Here is a 27,263-nt window from a genome sequence, read left to right on the forward strand (position 1 = left end):
TTCTGATTTATGCGTGTCATAACGTTCTGGTATTTTGTTTACTTTAACTTAGATTGTAGCCTAGCAACAGTTTAATCATTCACCTGAAGAAGAGATCAGATCGTAAATCTTGAGACGTAGTGTTATTGATTGTATTAATAACTGAACTATGGCAAATGTCCATAAAATCCTGTTTCCTCCTCAATATTGTTCGAACAGCACCGGAATGACAAGTTCACGAACTAATGTTGCTCAATTGAAATCTGCCTTAATTTATTTTTAAATTTGATGCATCTGGACAAAAAATAAATTGTTAAAATGATAATTTAACCGATAGTAACAAAGTCTCTTATATAAACGACAGTGTTTTTTCCCCAAATCTCAAATACACCTCAAAAATATTAATTGTCAACGTCTCCTGAAAGTATTGACAACATCTTCGAGCTAGGTACTTAAAATTTATACATATATCAACTTTTAAGATAACTATACAATTCCGTACAAAACGAGTTTTTTATTTTTGTTTTTTAATCAATCTAGAGGATAAGGAATAAAAGTTTTTCACATATTTGGACGAATATAAAAGATTTATACTGTTATAATATACCGACAACCAAACCAATTATTTTTAGGTTTAGTTATATTTATATTCGTAAGTTTTCTACTAAAATTATATATACCCAGAAATTCCAGCTCCAGAAATATAGTTTTATGTTAGCCTATATTATTTAAATTTCCAACTTTTACTCCTTAAATGGCTTATTTTGAATCTTTCCTTAAATTTCTTGCAGTTTATTGGAACAATTTTACTATATTAAAGAATTTATAACATATTCATGAGAACGTTTTTGTGTGGTTTGTGTTGCTGTAATGGCCATTGTAAAACGAAGGCAAACTATTTTAGAAGCATGTTCGATGAACATTCAAAACAAGTTGGGGGAACTGTGATACAATATTGCTAAGGTACGAGTTCCTTATAAAAATCTGACGCACGACTACGCATACATGGCGTGTTGGTTAGTAATGAGTCAAAGTCTGTTACAGTGCAATACTATACATTACGCAATAACGACAAGGAGTGCAATAAACCATGACTGTAATAGAAGTAGTAGTAGTGTAATTTGTTAACTAAATCACTATAGCCAGATACATATCATTGTAAGCCTGTACTATGGCAGATAAACTCTTGTTTAATGCATTAAAGCATTAGATATATTGTTTAAATTTGGCATAAGTACAGAAGATTAGTTTCTTGAGATAACAATGGTATTAAAATTATTAACTGTGATCTCTTTAAATTATTAATAAATGATAAATCCAAACGTCCAGACCTACAATAATGCTTCATATATAGTGTGGTGTTAAAACACAACCAAAGCAAATTAAAAGGTAAAACAAATGTACCGCCTAAGAATTTTCAATATGTCAGATTATTTGATGCTATTTTATTAGAATTAAATTTCTATTTTATCACTTAGTTTTTTACTATATTTTCACCAATTTATAAGTGTCAAATATACATTTTTAAGTGCCGAAGTATATGTGGTAATCTCACATATAGACAAGTCGATTTACATAGAACAAAAACTCTTATTTGCATGCATAGAAGAATAAATTTAAGAAACAATTCATTTTAAAATCTACTTTTTATGCGCAGAAAAGTCAACAAAACCATTTTAAGCTCTTCTTTGCATGCATAGAGGAATACAGTTCAAACAACAATACAATCAATTTTAAACTCTTCTTTGTATCCATTGTCAAATACATTTCAAACCATATAACAATTTTAAACTCGTCTTTGGATCCACAGAGGAATAATGTTTAAGTTTAATAAAGTTACAAAACAGTCAAACAACAAATCAAAGACCGAATAGACGACCAAGCGCCGTTGCCGCCGTAGCAGCGTTTACAAAAAAAATTTAACACAACGTTTCGAGGATTGGGCTCCATCCTCTTCGTCAGGTGGGGGAGGTATTTCTTGTATATCTATCTTGTTATAAAAGAATAGCTTTAGCCAGTGCTGGTGTGATGTGTGATTTTGATTCCCGTACTCGTGACTTGTGCTCGGGACTCGGGACATATATTCTGTAAAGTGACAACGCCTGGACTATACTCCAAGCAGCTTTTTTGTATGTTTGCATAATTTTCTTTCCATTCTGTTTTTCTTTCTGTTCTTTATTTTTGTATGTATTAATACCCAAACTGACGAATATGACAGATTCCAAACCTCAGAACTTTGTGTTATACATTTTTGTAACATATAACGATGGCAATTGTCCGGAATCCTGTTATCCTTTCAAGACTTCTATTGTCAATAACAAACGTTAAACAAAGAATTAAGAGTTAGATTAGCATTAGATATTTAATATAGGCATAAGAAATTTGTTAATACCTTTATGATGAATTTACATATAGAGTTTAATGAATTGGTATTTTCGTTTAAATAATTGTAAAGCCGTACTAACAGCCTAGGTGGACAGCACAGTATGATATTGCTAATATTAGTAAGATAAACATTACAGCCTAATCAATAAAATTATATTGAGAAGTAATTACATAATAAGTAGCCCAATTCTTCATACGTTCTTACAGTCTGACCGATTTTTTGTCAAATACTTTATATATTTATATACGGTGCCTAGTTTTATAAGTTTTAAGTTTATGTTGATGAGAATCATTTGGGTAGAGAAAATACTGTCCGATCTACATCGAAAAACATTAGATCTGTATGGCATCACATGTAACTGAACAAACACATTGTTTTTCTGTTTAGCCAAATGGCCGGCCTTAGGTTCGATCCGTAAAGCCTTAGCGTACATTATTGATTGGCATCTATGTGCCATTTAATTTATTATATGTGTCACAATACAGTAATACAAACATGATGCTTTAAATAAATTTCACATAGACATTTTAATGGTCTATAAAAATCTGTTACCTTCAGTTAAATGCCTTAGTATTAATTTTATTCAGTAAATCAATTGGAGCGTTTCTAGAATTGCGAGAATTAGCTGTTATCATCAATTTAAACCTGTGTTGTGTAGCATAGCTATATTTGACACACTATAATAGTTCATGTACTGTAGTTCCTTTTTATCATTGTACATTATACAACTTAAGCATTGTGTTGTTACATATATATTGATTTTATAAAATAAATTTACATTCACATGTCCTATTCTTATTCTACTAACACTATAATAACATATAGTAGTTAGATTGCAAGCTTTAAACCGTGTAGTTCTCGTAAAGTGATTTAAATTTGTTTAAACCAACTGGCCTTTGGCGATTCTTTAAATAAGTTAGTAAATCTTTCACTGTACACTTTCTTATGGTAGGTTTTGTTTGCACTCCAGTAGCTGTTGCTTCTTTGGCTAGTCTGTCGACTGCCTCCTCATGTTTTGTTCCAACATGACCTTGTGCTCATATAGCAATAACGGTTGATGAAAACGCCACATGCTCAACCAACTTTAAGCTAAACCAAGTAGGATAAATGAAACTGACTCAAACTGGTGGAAACCGGATCCCGCTCTTTTCTTATGTAAAGTGTACTAATTGAACCAAATTAAAATTTAATCGAGTAAAAGGTTCAGAAGATCCTGCTCCGTTTCAAATTCAACCCTAGTATTAATTTCGATTACAATATTTATCAGTATCTGTGTGAGCTATTGACATAATGACCATCGGTATGCCAATCTGAGAACCAATGACAGGCTTGAGATCATGAGATAATCGAGTATTGTGTGCAAACAAAGAGGCGTGGCGGGAGGGGGGAGGGCAGTCGCAGACGGCGGGATGGAAGCTGGGCCGTGATCCTTGACAGGTCACACCGTGACGTCACTCGTCACACTTTGTGATAACGTATCACGGCGGCAGTGGCAGTGGCAGTGGCAGTGGCGTCGACGCGCAGAGATGTGAGCTATGGCGTATGAGCGATTGCTCGAGTTTGAACAGGAGCCCGAGGTCGTCGTGCAGGGGTGAGTTTTCGTTCTGTTCAGTTGTCACCACTGGTTCCGCGTCTCTAGGTTAACTGTCTAGCTGTTACGGCCGCTCTGTATAACCTGTGATTGAATCAGTCCTGCACAACATAACCTATAAATGTCGAGCAATATTCGTACACTCGTAATTCACTTCGCGGGACAGCCTCAACTGACACGTGTATCGTAATATTTAACGCGTTATGATATTGTGTTTATACAAACGTTTATGAATATTAAAGTATTCCATATTACTGATTGCTGGTACTTATTTATATTTTTTTATGTTTTAACTGACCATTTCTGGTCGCTACGTCAATACGTGCACCATACAAAACAAAATAATATTACTTATGTGTTTTTGTTTATTTTCTTGTCCAGATAGCATAGTTATATGTTAGAAATACTATATTATTTAGAAATATTAGTGTATTAGATTCAGTTAACGTTTAAACGACCCTATGACCGAATTTTCTCGAAGTGTTTGCACACTTTCGCTCATCGTGACCCTTAGATACCACCATTCTTCCCCCAACATGGGGAAATGTATTTATAGCATACGCATGGTCTCTGCAATATTACGCGGAATTGTAAACAAGATAACATCCGTAGTTTCTAACCGATTGCCAAACTTTTATCTGGAAATGCAGCTTATACACGCCTTGAAAAAGTTAGTCAGCCAGTCTCAATCAATCAACAGTTTAACTTGGCGTCCGCTCGTTTTTATATATCGGAATTAAAATATCATGTATGTATAATATATATGTATATATATAAGTTATATATAAATGTTTACTTTTATTAAAGTAAAAGAACAATATTGAGCTAATAATCAACACAGAACAAAACTTAAAACATTTTTAATTGCCTGGTTTACTTCTTTCCTGGTACTTTTTTTTATAATGGCGTTTTAGAAGCTATACCACATTATAAGAAACAGACAGCAGCAATAACAGTAATTATTTAATTTATTTCGTAAACAATTTTACAATTTACAGCGTTACCACACCCGTACGAAAATTGTATTTTATTAGTAAATTTGAATAAAAAAGACATAATTTTGGTGGAACAGTAGGAAATAAGAATGCCAATAAAAAAATCTATACAAACATGAATGACAAAACAAATCTGAAGCCAAAATATAACAAACAAATAAGTTATAAAATAGGCCTGTATTCTCTTATAATCTGAACAACCTAAAAGTGATCTATGTGAAACTCGTATTATTCAAAGTGTAGTACTTACACTGCTATAGGCAAGTTTGTTCACCAATATTTATCTCAGATAAAACCAAAAGTAAAACGCTACGTTCGTAACGGAATTCGTATTATCTTTCCAATGAATCATCGTGCATTAAAATTTTAAACTTATTTATTTGTATTAGTTTACAATAAAGTTTGTTCTTATGAGTATGTAGAGTTTACATGATGTCTCAAAAGGGGGGCCGTATAACGTTTTGAGAAATGTACGGTAACGTATCAGCAATACGAGAAAACACAGTCACTTAATAATAATTTATAAATGTTTGCTACTAAATATTGCACGAATATGTACAACTATAAACTTTGAGAAATCTCAAAAGTGGCGAGAATAAAATTGTTATATTCAATTCCGCAGTGGCAATATCGTAACCAATGAAGTTCATCTGAGGTCTCATACAGAGACAGACAGATGGGAAACTAAGCATCAGAGGTATACCTTTGTCCAGAGAGTAACGGGACACCCTATATATTAATTAATTATTAATAGAAGTATGTATTTTCTGACTTACAACATGTGTTCAAAATTGACAACACTGTAACAACAAAGACGATTCAGAATTATACGTTTGACTGAGAATATTCACTAAGACCATTCAACAGGATTCGCTGGTGTCCTCTCAATATTAGTGCTAGGCCTGGCCGTTGGATAGCGCTAGGAACATTTTTTCCACTGATATTTAAGTACCTTCTTTGTTCTGTGGTGTAATGCCTTTTGTAAGTAAGCAATTCAAAATCCGCTCATGAAATATGAATGCTGTGTAGAGCAAAAAATGTGATTGTTTATTCTTCATTTCGTTGCTAATTAGGTTAGTTGTTTGTATCGCGCGTCATATCGGCTTCAGTTATGAATTGACAATCAACTTCGTTGTTTACCAACATAGCCGTCAAGGCCAGCTTATCAATGAGATAAGGGAGATAATTACTCACAGTTTATGAGGTATCATCCTCTCGAGTTTATCCCAGTACTCTTTGGAAGCTTGTGATAGCTAAATGACAATCATAACGTAAAATTCTAGTAGTGCTGCTAGGTATTGCGTGCTACGAACAAACTGTACTTCGCCTTTACATAATATATTTAATGTTTATGTGTAATCAGTAGGTTTTGCTCTGTTAGAAATATGTCTGATAACGTTTATAACAAGAAGGAAATAAAGGTAGATGCTGTTAACTTGTTACATTTTAATGCAAAGCAATTTCAAAGAATCCAAAACAGAATCGTTTCCATTTTCAAGAAGGATAATTTTGATTTCGGACAAAAATAAAAATACATTTTTCAAAGAGCTTTGGAGCTTCCTATGGGATTGTACTATTATGGTTGCAATGGGCTGATGAATTCCAATTTCGCCATGAACACGATTACTTTATTCAAGATGGCAGCTGTTTCGAAATGTATATGCTGAATTTTACGAAATCCGATGTATTAGCAAAAGACGTAAATCATTGCCCAAAACAAAATAAATAAAACATAAAGTATGGCATTTCAATTGTTATATGGGACGATAATAGCTCTAACTTCAAAAAAAATGTCTTTTTCATATATTTTCAGTTTAACTTACCGTTGTAATGTCTCCATTTATTTCAAGTTTTCATGACTAAATATAAGTATTCGGTAAAAGAGACCCCGAGTTCAAATGCTAGAAGCTCTCACAAAATATTGTAAGTCCGTGTTAAAAGTTCAGGTGTATATATTTTTAACATGTACACACACTATGGACAGAAATGCTAGTTATGAAGAAAATGAGTTCGAGTATGGAACCCAGAGGTACGCCGCATTTAGCCTACAGAACGTACAGGTCTGGATTGAGCCTAGAAGACTATATTTTAAAGAACGATTACTTTATAATGCTAAATTTGAGTTACTACTGAACTAGGTCATTGTTATCTGAGGGATTATGTCAGAAGTGATCACCCAAGGAACCCGAGTTCGAATCGCGGTTCGGACTTGAAGTTTTCACACGCTAATAAATTATCATCTAAACCTTGACTGGACCATTACGATGAACGGTTCCAGCATGGAGCTTCAGACCACCCACAAAAACCCACAGATACAAGGTCTGGGTTTTGTTCTGTCATATTGACATTGAGTCATTTGATAAACGGTTACTGATATAGCTTGTGTATATAAAAACGTATAGATATTGTTCCTTAAAAAAAAGAATAATAGCTCGTAAGAACCGGCTATTATAGTACAACTACCTTGAGTTTGTCGTAAGACCAATGTTTAACCTAATGTTATTTTACACCCGTATTTTTGATCATAGCGTAATGAAGACGTCTCATTACGCACTCAATCGCTTTTTAGTTCTTTTTTCTACGTGTATACATTTTGAATATTTAAACAATGAAGTACAAAAAAGATCTTTTTTCTCAATAACCTATGCAAATATGAAACAAACTGAAAAGCGTTTGTAATTTCCCATAATTCTGCAACTAAAATAATGCCATAAAAGTTGATTAGGTTTATATTCTTCTTTTAAGGTTAGAAGCAAGATGGCTGTCATTAAAGCTGGCTCTTAAATTCAAAACTAATGTTTAGAATTGAGAAGTAAATTAAATATAATTTAATTGCGTACCTTGAATCTAAAGTCGTGATTTAGGATGGATGCAAATATTTTGCTTTGAGCGTTGAGAAGGTTATTTTGCTTATCTGAAAGGCAGTGGTGTATCAGAAACAGTTTAATCTCAGTGATTATACGAAGGCAGCTGTTTGACCGACATCCTAACCGCTATCTGTCTAGCCACAGCCTACAGGAGAAAAAGTATTTAATGCGTAATCTATAGTAGTAAACTCATATGAGAGTGACCTTCTCCAAATTGCCTTTTCTTTTTCTTCGATAACAAAATAAACACAAGTCAAACACTTCCTTTCTTACTGGTTGTCGATTTACGTTATTAATGTCAAAGTATCCATTATTGTAAATACATTTAAATTAATATTAATTATTTACGCTCGTTACATATAATTGTATTAACATATCATGTAGTACACTGTATACACATGTTTAGTTGAGTTGTATGTATCGGCATGAAGTTTCATTTCTATATAAGCAACGCTGAATTCTATGAAGTGTGTATCACTCTATTTGATTTGGCTGAGCGTCAGCGAACATTTTTACATTGGCCATGATAGCAGCGAGGATGTTGTAGAATAAATAAATTTGTTACAACTTGAGTACAATCATATGGCATTTTAACATGTGGTAACATGTGGACTCATGTAACCTAACTACTCCAATACATACAACATCAATCATTTGGTGTCAGACTTTTATTATACATATTATTATTTATTATGTATAATACTATGAAACACAACTTAATGAACAAAAAGTGAATGTATCATGTGACAATATATCTAAAAAGAAAAATATTTAACCTGTAGACTTAATATTTTGCATTAGTCTTAATTTCTAAATAGACAAAAATGATTTGTACAAGGGCTATCCAGAAAGTAGATTACGTTTTGACATAAAAAAACAAAGTATAAGAAAAACATTGTATTTTATACATTTGAAATTGATACAAAAAGACTATTTTTCAACATAGTCACTATACAAATTAAGCACTTGTTATAGTGGTGAATTAGTTTTGAAATTCCAGCGTTATAACATTCTGCCGCCTGAGACATCAACCAGGATAACCACTGAACGGAGAAACGCCCTGGCATCAAAATGACCGCGATAGTCCCGGTCCTAGCGGCTACAAAGCGAAACGTAATCTACTTTCTGGATATCCCTAGTAATATTGGTGCATGGTCGTCATAGTGTCCCTCAATAAGCTGTCACATTTTTTTTGTTGCCGAGGAAAATAACTTTTCTGTATTATTCTCAGTCTGTCCAACTGCAGGACATCTCAATATTGAAATGAGCTATGGACTAGAAATTTTTCAATCATCCTCAAGCTTTACTAAAAAGCTTGCTACTCAAAACGTGATATTGCATACTCATTTTGTAATAAAGTGTCACCGTTAATGTTATTGCATTGCTCCAATATTATCAATATTATTTTAATATATTGCAATATATTCTACTCTAATAGACCTATGCCCAAAGGTCAATACAACATGGATTGGAAGAAAGTTTGTTATTTTACAAACGCCCTTCATCTTGAAATACTGTAATTGAGATTCATTGATAGTTTTGAAGGTTAACTCATTCAATGCCGTTGCGACGCCAACTCGTAATTGATGACTTGTTCTCAGTCATTTCTAACTCTCTTATATGTCATCGGTGGAATTATAACACGTTTATTGTTTGTACCGGAAGCACTTCACGTGGCACTCAACACAGACCAACCATGACAAATAGCTAAAGGTCATTTGTTTATTGCTTCTAGATGTTACAACACTACTACACGGTTCGTCTCTGGAAGTACTGATCTTGAAAGTGTTGGAAAAAGCTGCGAGCTTTTAAAATCGGTTCATAGGTTTTTACGACGCTGTAAAAGTTAATTCAATTAATCGTGATACGATTGGCTTTGGGTTTAGGATAAAAATATAAATCCAGGCTGAGGATATTGTAGAAAGTTATGAAAATTTATTCATTTTACAGTTCCATGTTTAAAACGTCTACAGAGCTTTGCAGAAATGGTTTTTCGTTTGTCCATGTATAATAACAAACAATATATGAGAAATAGAATTTACATTTTGTTCAGAAACTATTACACTGAACTTTGGTTGATAAGTGGGCTCGTTAGATCAAGAAGATTTCTGGAGTAATTTTTTCCAGTTTATGATTCTTGAAATTATATTTTATGTTTTCATTTTTCCCAAACTAAATACTCACAATACAATTTGGATTTTAATTTAATGCAACTAATACATTTACACAAATCTTAACGTAAATTTGTGCTTTTTATGCGGTCTTTCGAAATCGAAGATTTCATCTGCAGACGACTCTACCAAATACTTTCCAATTGCTCGAAGAATCTTCATTATTTGGATATTTGTGTTTTTAGAAATGCTTGCAGTAGGTAGGGATACTAAGAAACATAAATAACCAGGAAAAAGATGTTATAAAATTTGGCGGGAACGGAATTTAAAAATTAATATTTGAATATTTTGCACCGAGTTATGTTTAAGGTGTGACATCATGTTTAAAATTAGATTTCAACATCATATTTAGTGTACTTAAATTATATTTGAGTTATGAGTAGAAGAGCTGATTGGACCTACACATAACGTAGCTATATTAAGAAAGGTTGGCCAATGAGCTGTGTGAAGCTGGCGGCACCCATTAACCAAAATACACCCAAAACTATTGGAATCGTTTGTTTAGCGTTTGTTTAGGTTTGTTTAGCAATTTTTAGCGTTTGTTTGGCATTAATGTGCGAAATATGCAAAAAACAAAGTGGGTGCCGCTAGCTTCACACCAGCGGCACCCATTAACGAAAATACGCCAAAAACTAGTGGAATCGTTTGTTTAGGTTTGTTTAGCTATTTTCAGCGTTTGTTTGGCAATAATGTGCGAAATATGCAAAAAACAGTGGGTGCCGCTAGCTTCACACCAGCGGCACCCATTAAAGAAAATACGCCAAAAAACTAGTGGAATCGTTTGTTTGACGTTTGTTTAGGTTTTGTTTAGCTATTTTCAGTGTTTGTTTGGCATTAATGTGCGAAATATGCAAAAAAACAGTGGGTGCCGCTAGCTTCACACCAGCGGCACCCATTAACGAAAATACGCCAACAAACTAGTGGAATCGTTTGTTTAGCGTTTGTTTAGGTTTGTTTAGCTATTTGCAAGCGTTTTGTTTGGCATTAATGTGTGAAATATTCAAAAACTAATGGATACGTTCCTTGGCTGCCGTCGGCGTGTCAGACCGTGCCGCCCCTATATGGCGCGAAATATGCAAAATACAAAGTAGGCTCTGCTTGATCGCTAGTGGCATCCATTAACGAAATACGCCCATTACGCCAAAAACTAGTGTTATCGTTTGTTTAGAGTTTGTTCAGGCTTGTTTAGATATTTTTAGCTTTTGTTGGACAATTAATTTCCGAAATTGTGTAGTTGCCGCGTAGCTTTGCACCAGTTACAGTTACGTGGTCTACACCATTACTTGCGATACCTATTCTAAAAATCTGTAAAAAAACTAATCGTCACCTTTTGTTTAGCCTCGCATTTCGTTTGTGTATTAGTGTTGGTTGACAACAATAACTTTAACGCCATTACCTTAGATATAAGGAATAATTAATTTAACGTTTTTTTAATCCAACATAAATTTTATTGGAATATTATTAACATAAGATTTGAAATATATATATATATATATATATATATATATATATATATAATACAACAATGAAAAATTACAAAATAATGAATCATATCATACAACGACCAACGATCATAAAGTACATGAGTATTTTTGCATCCAACACAAAATTTTAATGAATATTTCATAATATTACTACAATATCAGTATGATTTTTCATTATAAAGAATACAACTAAGGGACAAATTTAATGAATCGTATCGTACTGTACTATAATAAATGATACAAATGAATCCACACTGGCAGATTTGTATGCGGGTACATTGTATGCAGACTGTATCTTTTTGTATCCGGTGATGTTTGGAAACAGTCTGCAGACATTCTGCAGACAAACCGCATCCAATCAACAGACAGTCTTTTTAAATAATTGAAAAGTCAAACAACTCTCTGTAATGTCCAGAAAATAGAGTTAATACAAAATATGTTATGTGTTAAAATATTTAAATTTCTTTTTAAATGTTTATGTTTTATAGGACGAAGTGTACAAAAATGTATTTTATATTTTATCCGTAGTGTGGAATTACTCTTAATGCAAACTAATTTTAAAGATTTTTGTAGGAAAACTCGTGTTTTGGACCCAATTTGCGGGTTCGGCAACGTGCAGGGGACGGCTCTGAATTTTTTCACAGATTCAGCATAAACGAAAAAATTAATCTTTAGTCATTAAAAAAGATTCAGTAATTCCCTTAATGAATTGGGCTGACAACCTACAATTGAAATAAGGTCAACGTCACGCGTTCTCTATTTCCGTGTGCTAGGAAATGTCCAAGTGCCTTTGAATTAATTATCGATAAAGTTTTCATATTATAGCACTAATATCACTAAAACTTGCGAACTATATGATACTTGGCTTAAGCATGAATTTGTGATGATTATATTACACAACTGGGTAAATTATGCGAGTTTGTAAAAATGCTGAATATATTTAAAAAAATTGTTTTTATGATTACTCTGGTTATTTTAATATATAAATATATTTTAATTTTAAATATCGATATTCAAGTCGGTATAATTAATCAGTTCTTTAACTAATATTTAATGTTGCTTAACCCTTTCATTAATATTAAGGGTGGGTAGGGATGTTGCATTGACTCATTACCCTTTCTTGGAAACAAGCGTGTAATCTGTCGCCTTTCATGTGTTGTCAAAATACTTAGTCCTTCCGGGTAAACCCTGTCATGCACTTTACATTCTGATCAATATCATTCTGATATTTACGACTGAAAAACTTTGCATTTTAATTTTTTCATTGACTATATATATTTGTATATGAATATACAAATATATTAACACTGTATCTAAGATTTAAACTACATTTACATTATAAAACAACTTTCGTTAGTGGGCGCCGCTGGTGCTAAACAAACGATTCCATTAGTTTTTGGCGTATTTTCGTTAATGGGTGCCGCTGGAGTGAAGCTAGCGGCACCACTGTTTTTTGCATATTTCGCACACTAATGCCAAACAAACGCTGAAAATAGCTAAACAAACGTCAAACAAAACTATTCCATTAGTTTTTGGCGTATTTTCGTTAATGGGTGCCGCTGGTGTGAAGCTAGCGGCACCCACTGATTTTTGCATATTTCGCACATTAATGCCAAACAAACGCTGAAAACAGCTAAAACATACCTAAAACAAACGCCAAACAAACGATTCCACTAGTTTTTTGGCGTATTTTCGTTAATGGGTGCCGCTGGTGTGAAGCTAGCGGCACCCAACGGCATTTTGCATTATTTCACACACTAATGCCAAACAAACGCTGCAAATAGCTAAACAAACCTAAACAAACGTCAAACAAACGAAGTCCATTAGTTTTTGGCGTATTTTCGTTAATGGGTGCCGCTGGTGTGAAGCTAGCGGCACCCACTGCATTTTGCATATTTCGCACATTAATGCCAAAACAAACGCTGAAAACAGCTAAACATACCTAAAACCAAACGCCAAACAAACGATTCCACTAGTTTTTGGCGTTATTTTCGTTAATGGGTGCCGCTGGTGTGAAGCTAGCGGCACCCGCTGCATTTTGCATATTTCACACACTAATGCCAAACAAACGCTGCAAATAGGCTAAACAAACCTAAACAAACGTCAAACAAAACGAGTCCATTAGTTTTTGGCGTATTTTCGTTAATGGGTGCCGCTGGTGTGAAGCTAGCGGCACCCACTGATTTTTGCATATTTCGCACATTAATGCCAAACAAACGCTGAAAACAGCTAAACATACCTAAACAAACGCCAAACAAACGATTCCACTAGTTTTTGGCGTATTTTCGTTAATGGGTGCCGCTGGTGTGAAGCTAGCGGCACCCACTGCATTTTGCATATTTCACACACTAATGCCCAAACAAACGCTGCAAATAGCTAAACAAACCTAAACAAACGTCAAACAAAAACGAGTCCATTAGTTTTTGGCGTATTTTCGTTAATGGGTGCCGCTGGTGTGAAGCTAGCGGCACCCACTTTGTTTTTTGCAATTTATTTCGCACATTAATGCCAAACAAACGCGAAAAATATCTAAACAAACCTAAACAAACGCTAAACAAACGAGGTCCACTAGTGTTGGGTGTATTTTGGTTAATGGGTGCCGCCAGCTTCACATAGCTTGGCCAATGTAAATGTTGAGTTTAGCTCCAGTTCACTTTCCTCTTAGTGGCACATTCCAGACGCTACACTAAGAGGAAAGTAGAGCTAAACTTAACATTCACATTAATCATTACCTGTTGTAAGTATGACGTTCGTTGTACGTGTTGTTTAGTATTTATACACAACAGAGCCATTCTACAGCTTGTGTTAGCGACACGGTGATAATTTTCTACAGTTCTTTACCTCGCTGCCGTTACCTCTTCAACTATCACCTTCACCCAACAACTGAACATTACAGCATGGTGTATGCTGTCTTAAAATAGATATCAGGGCCGTATCTATGTGTTGAGGCACCCTGACCACGCGCCCCCTCATTTTAAGAAGCACGTGGATTAATGAAATAAATTGTGTTCATACTGTTAGGCTACGGATAAGGAATAACACTCTTTCAAAATAACCACGAATTCGCTGATAATTAGTACACAGTGGACAAATAAATTGATGATAGATATGATACCAGTAAATAAAAACACTCCAAGTTTCGATGCAGATATAATGGACAATATATTTGTTACTTATAAAAATATTCTTCCTGATATAATTGTGCTTTCCTGATTATATCACAATTTAAATTTGCCATCAGTCTACTATTTCTGATCTTGACCCAGTTTACTGATTTTGCAATAAGGTATCCAATTTTCATTACAGGCAAAGTACGAAAAACAGAATAAACTTGTTTCCCTCTCCCCCCGCCTCGATCTCTCCAAACCGTACTAGAGAAGTACAGAAAAGTGTGTTTAATTATCTTAAAGTACTGCAGGGTGTATCAGAAACTTACTTCGTTCTGTCATACACAAGTTTAAATTTAAGGCCTACTGGTGCAGAAACAAAAAATAAGGGAACTAAGGTGAAGATTATGGAGTGCTGGTACTTAAGAAGCTTACTGGGTTTCTTTAAAACTTTTGAAACACTTTTGAAGTAATGGACAGAATGCTTAGAATGAGGACTTAGAAGGTTCCTAAAAATATGTTCCCCAAACAGCTTCTTGGTACAGCAAATTTCCCAATGTTTAAAAATTCCTAATGGCGTATCAAAAATTGCACCTTGCTTTAATACGTCGCCAGCACCTATTCACTCCTGTGGATCACCACCCAAGTCAACTCACTCCTACCATTCTCTAGGTAGCGTCTCGCTTTGGCAAGGTTCTGCACGTGCAAACCAGAACATAATCAGCATTACTTATAAAAGTAAAATAAATCGAATAAACATTTTAAGTTCTAGTAGCATATTTTCAACTGGCAATGTTTTATAAGAACGTAGTATCTGTAAGGTGTGCTGATCATTCTATGGAATGGCTTAGTTGTTAAGACTGTCAATACAAAAACAAATTTATTTCGTAATTAATTCGCTGACGTTAGTCGGTGATTTCCATGTATCTGACGCAATCAGTATTATTGCGTTCACTAGACACATTTAAATAACACCTTTTTAATGCTGTCCATGGTAGCAGAGTAGGTAGCGTCTCTGGGTTCGAATCGTGGGTCGAGTATAGTATTTTTGCACCGTAATTACATGAGCCCATCCCGTCGTAAAACTTTAGTTGGCTCTGTGGTAATGTCTTGTGTAACTGATAAAAAGGTAGTGTACATCCAACAAATTCTCGAATTCACATCCAACAACTTGCGATATTCATATCTTACCAATGTGATATTCTTTGCCCACTGATTTAGGTGATATTTGTCCACTCTTTCAACTGTGGAATATTTCCTTCAAGTTTAAAACTTGCAAAGTAATTTTTATATTTGAAAAGGATGATCCTTACCCAATGGTCAACTATCGACCAATTTCTTTATCTCGTTTTTTTGCAAAATCTTCCAATATCCTAAATGTTTTGAACAACTCAATCTCCTGATTAGTAGCCAATTAGGTTTCAGACATAGAAAGGCAACGACAGATGCAGAAGTGAGCCTTGTGGCATGATTGTGGAAGGTATTAAATATCTAAAATAAACTCTTAATATTTTTATTTCTAATTCATTTGGCTGTGTCTACCAGAAGAGTTTTCTTTAAAAAAAAAAAAAAAAAAAAAAGCTAGAGTGTTAGAGTGTTACTTTGTCAGAGGAATGGCATTCTTACGGCTCTAATCATATCTGAAAAGCAGAACACATACCGGTAGGTAAAATCACCAAAACTGATATATGGAATCCCACTGGAATCAATCCTCAGGCCTTTGTTATTTTCATTTGCGTTAATGAAGCTGCATAAATTAGCTACCGCACATATGAGGATAATACGACTCTCCTCTTTAGAGACACTTCGAAATAATCTCTTGAGCTAGCCCTGTGCTGGCCCGCTGGGACGCTGATGAATGCTGATGAAAATAAAATGTTGTAGTAAAATATATTTCTTCCATCAAAATAAGACATAATAATTTCGGAGCGATAATACAGCGAAGTGATTTGATTTTCTCATCCAAAAACCAAAACTAATATTTAAGTTCTGTAACATTTCCGATAAGAAGTGAACTACGATCAGGGATAGGGACGCCATGTTTGCCCACTATTGTAGTGCTGATCGCAATATGCATCGCTGACTAATCTAAACGTACTTTTACCTCTCGCTCGTGCTATTGTAACCATGAAATAGGGAAGTAAATCTGTATTTTTAGCATTGGCGAGGATTTAGAAGTTCAGTTATTGTAACAGGAACATCGGTGACAGCCAGTTACATGTAATGTTTAGAAATATTAAGTATAACTCAGGTACTGTAATTAATTAATAAAGATATTAATAGTGGATCTTTCTTTTTCTTTATTAATTTGATCACATTTTTTTCTCTGTCTTGTCAGGATTGAAGTTGGCGACCACCTTGCTCATCACATAAAACGGCGCCAATCTATATAAATTAAAAGCAAAACAAACTCAAAAAACACTATAGAAATGTATATTTTGTTAAAACATAATTTGTAAACTTTTGTCCCGTTTACAGTCGAGTTGTTAACTTCGCATTTTGTCTATTGTGATATCGTTTCAAGTGTTCTATTATATTAAACTTAGGTAAGTGGAATCTAATATAATCTATTTTAGCTATCGATTTATCAGAGACACTTGATTAATTTTATTCGCGATGTATAATATTACTACCTGTTCTCATTATTATTATTATTATTGTTCTGAGTAGCGATTTTATCTGTTCAGTAAAAACTATAACTTATGATAATTACTTTTATATTTAAATATGAAACGTGTACTTAAATATAGAAATATGGAAAACCCTTGAAATAGATTTAGATAAAGGTTTGGCTTGTAATAATCATGTGGTCGCCATATGTGCTATAGTGTGCAAAACATTGTCCTTAAGAAACCATCAGAGATGCGTAGTGTAAATCCTTCACATAACTTATTATGGACTCATTATTTATTCAATCGTGGACTCATTATACCATTATGCCTGCCGCATTAGTTTTTTCTCAGATAGTAATTGACTAGTTTATCGATTTGTTGACAAAGTCGCTAGTTAGAAGAGATAAGTTATTGGTTGAGACGATCGTTTTCATGGTTGCTGGCCATTGATTAGCTTACATCGACTATGTTACCCTACATTTTCTCAGATAGTAAATGACTAGTTTATCGATGAGTTGACAACGTCACTCGTTAGAAGAGATAGGTTATTGGTTTAAACGATTGTTGTTGCGATTGCCGGGAACTGTTCAGTTTACATTGACTGTCACCTTACCTTTACTCAGAAAGGAAATGACAATTTTATCGATTTGTTGACAAAGTCACTCGATAGAAGAGATAGGTTACTGGTTGAAACGATTGTTGTTACGATTGCTGGGGATTGTTCAGTCAGTTTACATCGACTGTCACCTTACCTTTACTCAGAAAGGAAATGACAAGTTTATCAATTTGTTGATAAAGGCACTCATCAGAGGAGATAAGCATGGGTTGGCACGACTTTTGATATTATCACTGAACACTTTATTTTACTCAGGTAAATTGTCATGTATATCGTTATAAATGCCTGGGGGGAAATTCGCTTTAAATACAACAATTACTGGCGATCATGCCAACTACACACTATCTTTCTCATTGTTGTGTAGGTCAGGTCTGACAAACCTGGACACGGATTCTGGTCACAGTGCACATCGTCTTCCAGCTTGGCATTCTAACACACCAGGAACTACCAGGGTCGTCTCAGGGTAATGTGATAGTACTCCACTAGCTACACTGCACACTGTGTTATCATTTACTTGCAAGAGCGTAGTACTGTGCACAAATAGCTAAATGCTATAGCACAATCCATGGTCTCCAGATGTTGATGAATAAAAATTACCCTTATTCTGGTGACGCATAGTTCATGATACATTTCTATTATGTGTATTATCCCGATAATTCAGTCAATAAACGGTTGAAATGATTTTGGTTGAAAACTATTTTCCCAGTCGTTTAAGCATAAGAGAAACAACTTTTAAGATATTATTTTCTGAAGAATTAAAATACTTGTAGAAAATCAGAGTTTACATTTTCATCAAGATTAAGATTTTAATCATAAAATAGAAATTTTGATTGTAACCACTCACAAAATTTAAAATTTAATTTCTATTGCAACCTACCTAATCGTTTTGTTTGATTTTAAAACTAAATTATAATGACAGCTTTATTGGTCAAGAGCTAAAGACTCTGGGACATAAAAACACTGCCTTTTTACACCCTACACACGTAAACTATTTACCACACACTACACCAGCACACTATTATAATTCTTAGTCTTCACTGCACCACTTCATTTTTAGAGAAGGGAAATATGTGTTGTAAACCGAACGAATGAAAATCGCTCTGCAAAGCCGATTATGCAGGAGGTTCGATTAAAGGATCTATTTTGTCAGCCCACAATTATTTGCATTGTGTTTTATAGGTTCATAATCTGTTGAAGTACAACTAACCTTGTTTTGCAAAACTTGGGATAGAATAACGCTCTTATCTTATCTTTTCTAACAATACCTCCGGCCATTTGTGTTGTCCACTGATAACGAAGAAAGAACACTTCCCTCGAGATAGTCCCTATCAATTTACACTCTTAACAGAATACATTTTTGTTGAGGATCTGATAAAAAATTCCAGAGCAATCAAAGATTAGAATACAATCCTAGAGGCGTATGAGTGATTTGGTATGGGCTTACAAATAGACCCCAATTAAAACATCCACTTCCAGCACAATTACTTTATCTATTTCAGTTAGTTATCTCTTCCGTAAAGATAAATTATTATGTGTGCGATTGTCGGTCTAAATACGAAAAATTGACGACGCACTGCCAATTTTGAAGATGAATTTATAGTTTGACCCTTTTTCATTCTCTTCTTATTTTCTTTCTCTTTCGTGTGACTAATTATATTCGCACCTGACAGATTTTCATTGCTCGAAACGTTGTGTAATGTTAACACATAACGATAGCAAATGTCCAAATCCTATTGTCCAATTCTTCCAAACCTGCATCATTAACAAACTTTAAACAAAAATTCAGAGTTGTTGCTCAGACTCTTTGATGGCTGTCTTATTAGTTATTTATAAATGTGGAAAGACGTTATCTTGAAATATTCCAATAAAATAACAAACGTAGTTAAGGTTGGAAGGGCTTATTCGATGCGAATGTTGCGTCCAGCTTCAGTTCACCTTCCTTCTAGTGCAGCGTCTGAAAACTGACGCCGTCACAGACTTAGCTCCTGGAATCTGGAGGCAACGTGCATCTGAAAAGATGCAAAAGAAGATACCGACAAAGATGTTCAAAATTAACTCTTTGCATCGTTTCGACATCAGAGACACAATCGTGATATTTACTATGTTCATTCATTTTATTATACCGGCTTGTGGGTTATCTTGCTCGAGGCTACCGTGGCTGAAGACAGATCCCAGAATCAGCGCAGTCTATGGCCCATTGACAGTTGTTATTGACGGTCTGAGGACGTCATCAAACTCGGTACGTCTCGGTCGATGTGGCGACGGATACGAGGTAGCGGAACCGGGACAGGGAGACGATCGAGCGAGGAAGTGAGGAAGTGTAGAGAGAGAAACCGGTCCACGAGTAACGGATGACCTACTGATGAGGTCCGTGGCCCACAGACGAGGTAGTGAACCGACCAGCGAGCGGTATGTTTGTTTATACCGGCCCGGAGAAGACCATGGAGCGGACAAGGTGAGTTGCAGTCTCCGGCCACAATCTTAAAACTGTTCCTTAAACGTCCTTCCTGTGCAAAACTAATTTTCAATTTCCCAACAAAGCTTTGTTAGTAATTAATCAACAGATCTAGAATGAAGTATTCTTATCCAATTTTGGATTTTTTTTATGTTTATTATGAGCTTTGTTTAACATGATGCCTCGGATACATCTGTTTACTTTATATTCCAGGGCTTTTATACAGAGCGAATGTTGTTGGCTGTGGCCGGTGGTGTTATACAAAAGGTATAGGGATAAGTAAGAAATTTGTTTTAAAAGGTAGATATTGGTAGTTTTAATTTTAGTAATGCAACTGAGCATATAATATTTAAAGCGTAATATGTATTAAATAATACGTGTAACATACTATTCTAATTAGCATTTTCATGTTGCTAATAAAAACTTTAACACAAGTTAGTAACCATGCTGTTCATGACAGTCACTTCACAGCATTATCGTTCACTTTTGACCCAGGATAATGTGTCTTAACAACTCGTGACTTATCAAGTTAGTTGCCATTTTGCTCATCACGACCAGTATACATCATTTTCGTTCACTAGCTCAAGATAATGTGTTCTAACAACTCGTGACTTATCAAGTTAGTTGCCATTTTGCTCATCACGACCAGTATACATCATTTTCGTTCACTAGCTCAAGATAATGTGTTCTAACAACTCGTGACTTATCAAGTTAGTTGCCATTTTGCTCATCACGACCAGTATACATCATTTTCGTTCACTAGCTCAAGATAATGTGTTCTAACAACTCGTGACTTATCAAATTAGTTGCCATTTTGCTCATCACGACCAGTATACATCATTTTCGTTCACTAGCTCAAGATAATGTGTCCTAACAACTCGTAACTTTTCAAATTAGTTGCCATGTTGTTCATCACGACCAGTTGACACCATCATTGCTTACTTGAACCAGGATAATGTGTTCTAACAACTCGCAACTTTTCAAATTAGTTGCCATGTTGTTCATCACGGCCAGTTGACACCATCATTGCTTACTTGAACCAGGATAATGTGTTCTAACAACTCGTAACTTTTCAAATTAGTTGCCATGTTGTTCATCACGGCCAGTTGACATCATCATTGCTTACTTGAACCAGGATAATGTGTTCTAACAACTCGTAACTTTTCCATTTAGTTGCCATGTTGCTCATCACGACCAGTATACATCATTTTCGTTCACTAGCTCAAGATAATGTGTCCTAACAACTCGTGACTTTTCAAGTTAGTGTCATGATGCTTATCACGGTGAGTTAACCTCTTATACCGTTCATTTAACCCAGGATAATATCCTGAGTTAGAGATGTTAGTTTGAGATGTACATCTACGTGGCATTTGAAACAAATTGTACGCACCACATTCAAATCATAATACGTTACTAATGTTTTCATCGAATTCTGTCATATGAGAAAAGGTTTATATTAAAACACAAATTTCACAGTAACTGATTGTTTGGATCGGAAGGAATACCGTCTGCATAAACACTTGTACAATCTCCATTAGGATTAAGAATAATTGGTTTTGCAGAGTGTGTCACAGTAGTATTACTGTATAACCTATACTTGATGTTTAATCCCAATTTCATTAATAGCCGTAGAAATCCTGGTAATCCAACTGCAGTAAAACTCCGATTATCCGGTTAGATGTGGTGGAGACCGGGTTGGATACAGGGATAATCGGATAACTCAGTGTCAATTATCCATGTAATATTTGGAATGCTGCAATTTACAAAATGACAATAATTGCTCGTGGTTCAGCGAAGTCACCGCAACAAACATCATTACGCAACCATCAATTTAGCGTGTTTGTCAGGCGGCGTGACCACTACTAAACACGTACATACGTTCAGTGTGTAAAGAAATTATGTATATCTTCCCTGTAAGATTGTACGAGACATTGGCATCTTGTATGGTGGATCTTTAGTACGTTGGAGCACCGTTGTTCAGAGAAATAGATATCAATCTCTGGTCTTCACCATTCTTTAAGTTTGTTTATACTCTTCAAAATTAAAGGTCACTTGAGAGGGGCTTACATCTCAAATTTTTAAGTTGTCCCCAAAACCAAAGATTGCTATCTCTTTCCCATCCAAAATAATATCCAGTGTTACAAGAACAATGTTTTTAATAACTCACCACGTTGGCAAGTCAAATTAAATGTTCAAACTGAAGCCCTCCTACGATTTTGCAGTTAGACAAATGGACAAATGGTATTTGGTTGCAGACTTCAAACAAGCCCGTTTTCATAATTTTTATCTTTTCCTACTGATGTTTTATAAAAAGCTAGTGTAATACGTAAAAATTTTGACGACCTATTATTTTGGATGGGAAAGAGATAGTGATCCATATTGTTCACCATTCTTTAAGTTTGTTAATACTCTTCAAAATACTTGGGTGGGGTTAATTAACATTTGAAATTTTTTAGTTGCCCCGAAAATTCCCAAATTTGGGGGACACAAAAATGTTCAAACTTTTCAAATGAAACTTCCTTCCCAAATAGCACTACTACCCAAAGGATATCTCCTTAAACAAACTTTAGAAAAAATTATAGGGAGAGGGGTCCTGACATTTTATTCACCCTATAGAAAAGTTTGAATGATATGGTGTGGGTCAATAAAAACGGCCTTACAACAGATCTAAATTATTTATAAGCGATTTAATGTAACTAATGTATTTATCAAACTTTCAGGAGAAACCGGATGGATAGTTTAATATTTGTTCCTCCCGTAGATGGATTTATGCTTAACGGTATTTTCGCGATTAACAGTGAGGTAGATATAACCTATAAACTATTCGCATTGCATTGCGTTGACCATCCGATGGTTATTATATCGATGTTTCCTCCTGACAAATTAATTTACAGTGTTAATCAACGGTGAATAGTAATAGAGCGTTCATCTTAGTTTACAACGATTCAAAAAATAAACTGATGTTTAACGTGTTCGTAAGTAAAAGACTGTTTCCACTTACAAGCTCAGCATTAGCGATTTGTAACAAAAGTCGTGTTTTACTTTCATTTTCTAAAAATGTCCGTAGCAAAAACATTAATTTTGATGGACTAATAGTAAAAAAGAGGTTAATACGATTAATTAATACAAATGACTAACTACTGTGAATTGTTGCAGAAACCCAACATGGTGGCGGCGACGCACTCTGATGGAAAGGTACTGCACCGTGCTCGCGGCCGCTGCTATCTTCCTCTGTGGAGTCCTTACTATCGCACTGTCCGTCCTCTATGTCAGAGATACACAACGAGCAGGTCAGTCCTTATCGTACAGCTGTTTGCTCTGATACTATCTCAAATCTTGCAGATGTAAATGTCCAGAAGTGAAAAGTTATTTAACAAATTAAAGCATAATTAACGGATGTATACACTGACGTTTAACGTTTAATTTTATAAATAGTTTAGAAATATAGGAGAGTTTGATTGATGCAAGCGAGGTGAAGTCCTCCAAATCTACTGGCTTGAGGTCCAAATCTATTACTGTAGGAACTGCTGCTAGATCTGAACCGCAGAATAACATGCCATATGTTAGTTCCTGGTTGAACCCTTTTGGAAGTCTTCATACCTGGCTGTTTGTCTTGTACCCCGATGGAACTAATGGATGTAGTTGTTAGAGAACCTTTTATTTTGTGGTTTCTCGCCCAGAAGCTGACCCGTATCATCCCCTGATTCAGGAAAAGGGCTGACCAGCTCCGAAGCCCTCCACGTGATGACGTAGATGGGCGTAGCCAACTCTGGGAACTCATTATGGGTCATCTCGGGGAAAACTCAGTACGGCGTCCTTCAGAATTCAAGTTTTAGCAACGGCCTCCAAAGCATATACGTGGCGATGTTCTTTCTGAGTCCTCTGCGCCCTTCGGACTCTTACAACATCTAACGGTCCTTCAGATAATCCTGCACAATGAACAGGGGGCAGTCAAGCAAAGTTCTATTGCGTCTAACACATCCACCCATTGATTGGAGGTAAAAGCGTTCTTCACATCAAAGGGTAGCTACCAACATTATCGGTCGAGTATGTGACAAGCTTTGCCGGACGGCGTTGATTACTTCCGCTGCTAAGGCGGAACGTCCTCATTCGGAAGCCAATTCCTCTTCTAGGGTAACAGAAACATCTCTTCCACTGGGCACATATTGAGCATGCAGCAACAAGTGCGGGTGGCAGTCGTCAATATCCCAGCTTCAAAGTCTGGAATTATGTTTTATGACTTATTAGGTGATGCTGTAACAAGCTCATTTTCCTAGAACTACGTACGGAACGGGTTCATTACAGAGTGTCCACGATTGCCGTGACTGTTCCGGTCGATAGAGTATCACGTTGGTTCCCGTTTCTCCGAGCTTCAGGTCATACGCCTATAACCTTTCTTCCAGGGGTCAGAGTCCCGTCTTGATGGAGCTCTCTCCAGGCCGTTCCTTGATCAGGCGGTTCGTTTTGCTTAATTCCTTTGTCCTCCTCGTTCTAAGCCCATTACGTTTATCTTCGAAATAAAGGTTCTGTAATATCTGTCACCTGCCCCCGCATCGGTAACTTTTCTTGCGTGATCTCAAAGATTCTAATTCGAGCCTCGATAACTACTCGTGTAATCCAGACTTCCTACCGCAAAGTCTATTATATGACGATACAATACAAGAATTCAACAAATGTGCCCTCTTCAGTTTAGCTACGACCCAACCAACAGCCGAGCATTCCTTCGTCGAGCTTTCGTATATTTTTCACTTTGAAAGCTGTTAATTAATGGTCAATAGTAAAGTAAACATCCATTAGTCCATCAATAGTGAAATTGGCCGATACCAATCAGGGTTATGTCAGCGTTGAATTCCTATTAAGTACTAATCCAGTACAGAGACCATTTCCAGAATGATTGTACGCCTAGCATTGTTGTGTAAACGTCCTAGTCAATTGGGTACTTAAGTGAGTCGCCCTCCTGGTATGCATCTGACGCAATCTTCCAACTCGTCTAACTTCTTTGACCTCAGAGTTAGAGGAAAGGTACATCTACAAACGGTGGCTTTTCGCGATGGGACTACGACGTAATATCAACACCTAATTATATCCTTTAGTAAAGTTTGCTTCCTAGCTCCGAAGATATCAGCTTATGCTAACATATTAATTTACTGGAATAAAAGGATTAATGAAGGGTTTGAGTTGGGAACATTTTACCATACTCTTCACTTCTGATTCAGTCTTCGCCTTTCCTTCCTGGACCTGGGCCGGAAATCGTGAAACGCTTACCCATCTTCGGAGACCTCCAAGGAACGGTTTAGAGTCTATCATTCCTTTTCCCTTTCTGATTTCAATAGGACTGCTTGCTGCGTAAATAAATTCATAAATGGACAATGGAATTTAGTTCGCTCGAATTTGTGGCATTACATCGACAATTTCCAGAATTTTTTATGGTATCCAATTTGGCTGCTTCTGTGTAAAAAGGTACCTTTACTCTGTCGTACTCTTTATCTCAATGTTGAATAACTGCCTCATCATCTCGATACTTCCTTTGTCCGTGTATGCTCGAGTGTAGTTTTTGGCGATGCCTTTGGTGTATCCAGAATTCCTCACTGGCTTATCTAAGATACAGCTGTTACACACCTCAGCAAAAATGATCTCCAAATCAGGGTTCTCCTCCTCAAAATGGGTTGCAGAGAGATGAAGTCATAGAGGCCTCCCTTCTTTTCCGCCGTTCGATAATTGTGACTAAATGACATTGGTTTGGAATTCCCACTTCTTGAAATGTTTCGGCTTTTTGCCAATACGTCGCCCCCTCCCCCAAAGTAAGACAACCGTTTGAAGAACACTCCTATCTTGTACAAGTACAACAGCTATTCGCCACCAATATACACAACAAGCCGTTCCCCAAAGCGGTGTCTCGCGCTGGCCTTAACACCATTTGCTTGTGACGCTTCGTTGCCCAGTGTGCTACACAACAAGCCGTTCCCCAAAGCGGTGTTTCGCGCTGGCCGTAACGCAATTTGCTTGTGACGCTTCGTTGCCCAGTGTGCTACACAACAAGCCGTTCCCCAAAGCGGTGTTTCGCGCTGGCCGTAACGCAATTTGCTTGTGACGCTTCGTTGCCCAGTGTGCTACACAACAAGCCGTTCCCCAAAGCAGTGTCTCGCGCTGGCCGTAACGCAATTTGCTTGTGACGCTTCGTTGCCCAGTGTGCTACACAACAAGCCGTTCCCCAAAGCGGTGTTTCGCGCTGGCCGTAACGCAATTTGCTTGTGACGCTTCGTTGCCCAGTGTGCTACACAACAAGCCGTTCCCCAAAGCAGTGTCTCGCGCTGGCCGTAACGCAATTTGCTTGTGACGCTTCGTTGCCCAGTGTGCTACACAACAAGCCGTTCCCCAAAGCGGTGTTTCGCGCTGGCCGTAACGCAATTTGCTTGTGACGCTTCGTTGCCCAGTGTGCTACACAACAAGCCGTTCCCCAAAGCAGTGTCTCGCGCTGGCCGTAACGCAATTTGCTTGTGACGTTTCGTTGCCCAGTGTGCTACACAACAAGCCGTTCCCCAAAGCGGTGTTTCGCGCTGGCCGTAACGCAATTTGCTTGTGACGCTTCGTTGCCCAGTGTGCTACACAACAAGCCGTTCCCCAAAGCAGTGTCTCGCGCTGGCCGTAACGCAATTTGCTTGTGACGCTTCGTTGCCCAGTGTGCTACACAACAAGCCGTTCCCAAAGCAGTGTCTCGCGCTGGTCGTAACGCCATTTGCTTGTGACGCCCCGTTGCCCAGTGTGCGCGTCAAGGACGCACACACAAATGACCATAATGTTCATATTTTAATGGCAAAAGGCTCTTTTCCAATAGAAATTTCTCGTACTATCGACATTTACAGGCTTTGAAACCCGAAAAACTTTGAACCTTGCATAGTTTTAATTGGTTTATTTTTTTTAAGTAACATAAAATTGCTTTCGTCTATGCAGGCTCGTAATTACTGCAACGAATTACAGGGGCTAAACTACGTACATGGAA

The 27,263-nt window shown here is 36.2% G+C and overlaps 1 protein-coding gene across 5 annotated transcripts in view; it reads left to right on the forward strand.

Moving 5' to 3' along the window:
• LOC124360796 (neprilysin-2) overlaps positions 1–27,263 on the forward strand; it is a 119,919-nt gene that overhangs the window by 75,896 nt on the left and 16,760 nt on the right. For 3 of the 5 annotated variants that reach the window (XM_046814697.1, XM_046814696.1, XM_046814698.1), the window contains one exon: positions 23,420–23,553. In XM_046814697.1, the coding sequence (XP_046670653.1) occupies positions 23,420–23,553 (134 nt within the window). Of the gene's footprint in view, positions 1–3,812; positions 3,957–23,419; positions 23,554–27,263 lie in introns of those variants that run through there. The other 2 variants (XM_046814694.1, XM_046814695.1) reach the window with 1 other exon arrangement.

This window comes from Homalodisca vitripennis, chromosome 4, assembly GCF_021130785.1.
Source record: "Homalodisca vitripennis isolate AUS2020 chromosome 4, UT_GWSS_2.1, whole genome shotgun sequence".
Lineage (NCBI taxonomy): Eukaryota > Metazoa > Arthropoda > Insecta > Hemiptera > Cicadellidae > Homalodisca > Homalodisca vitripennis.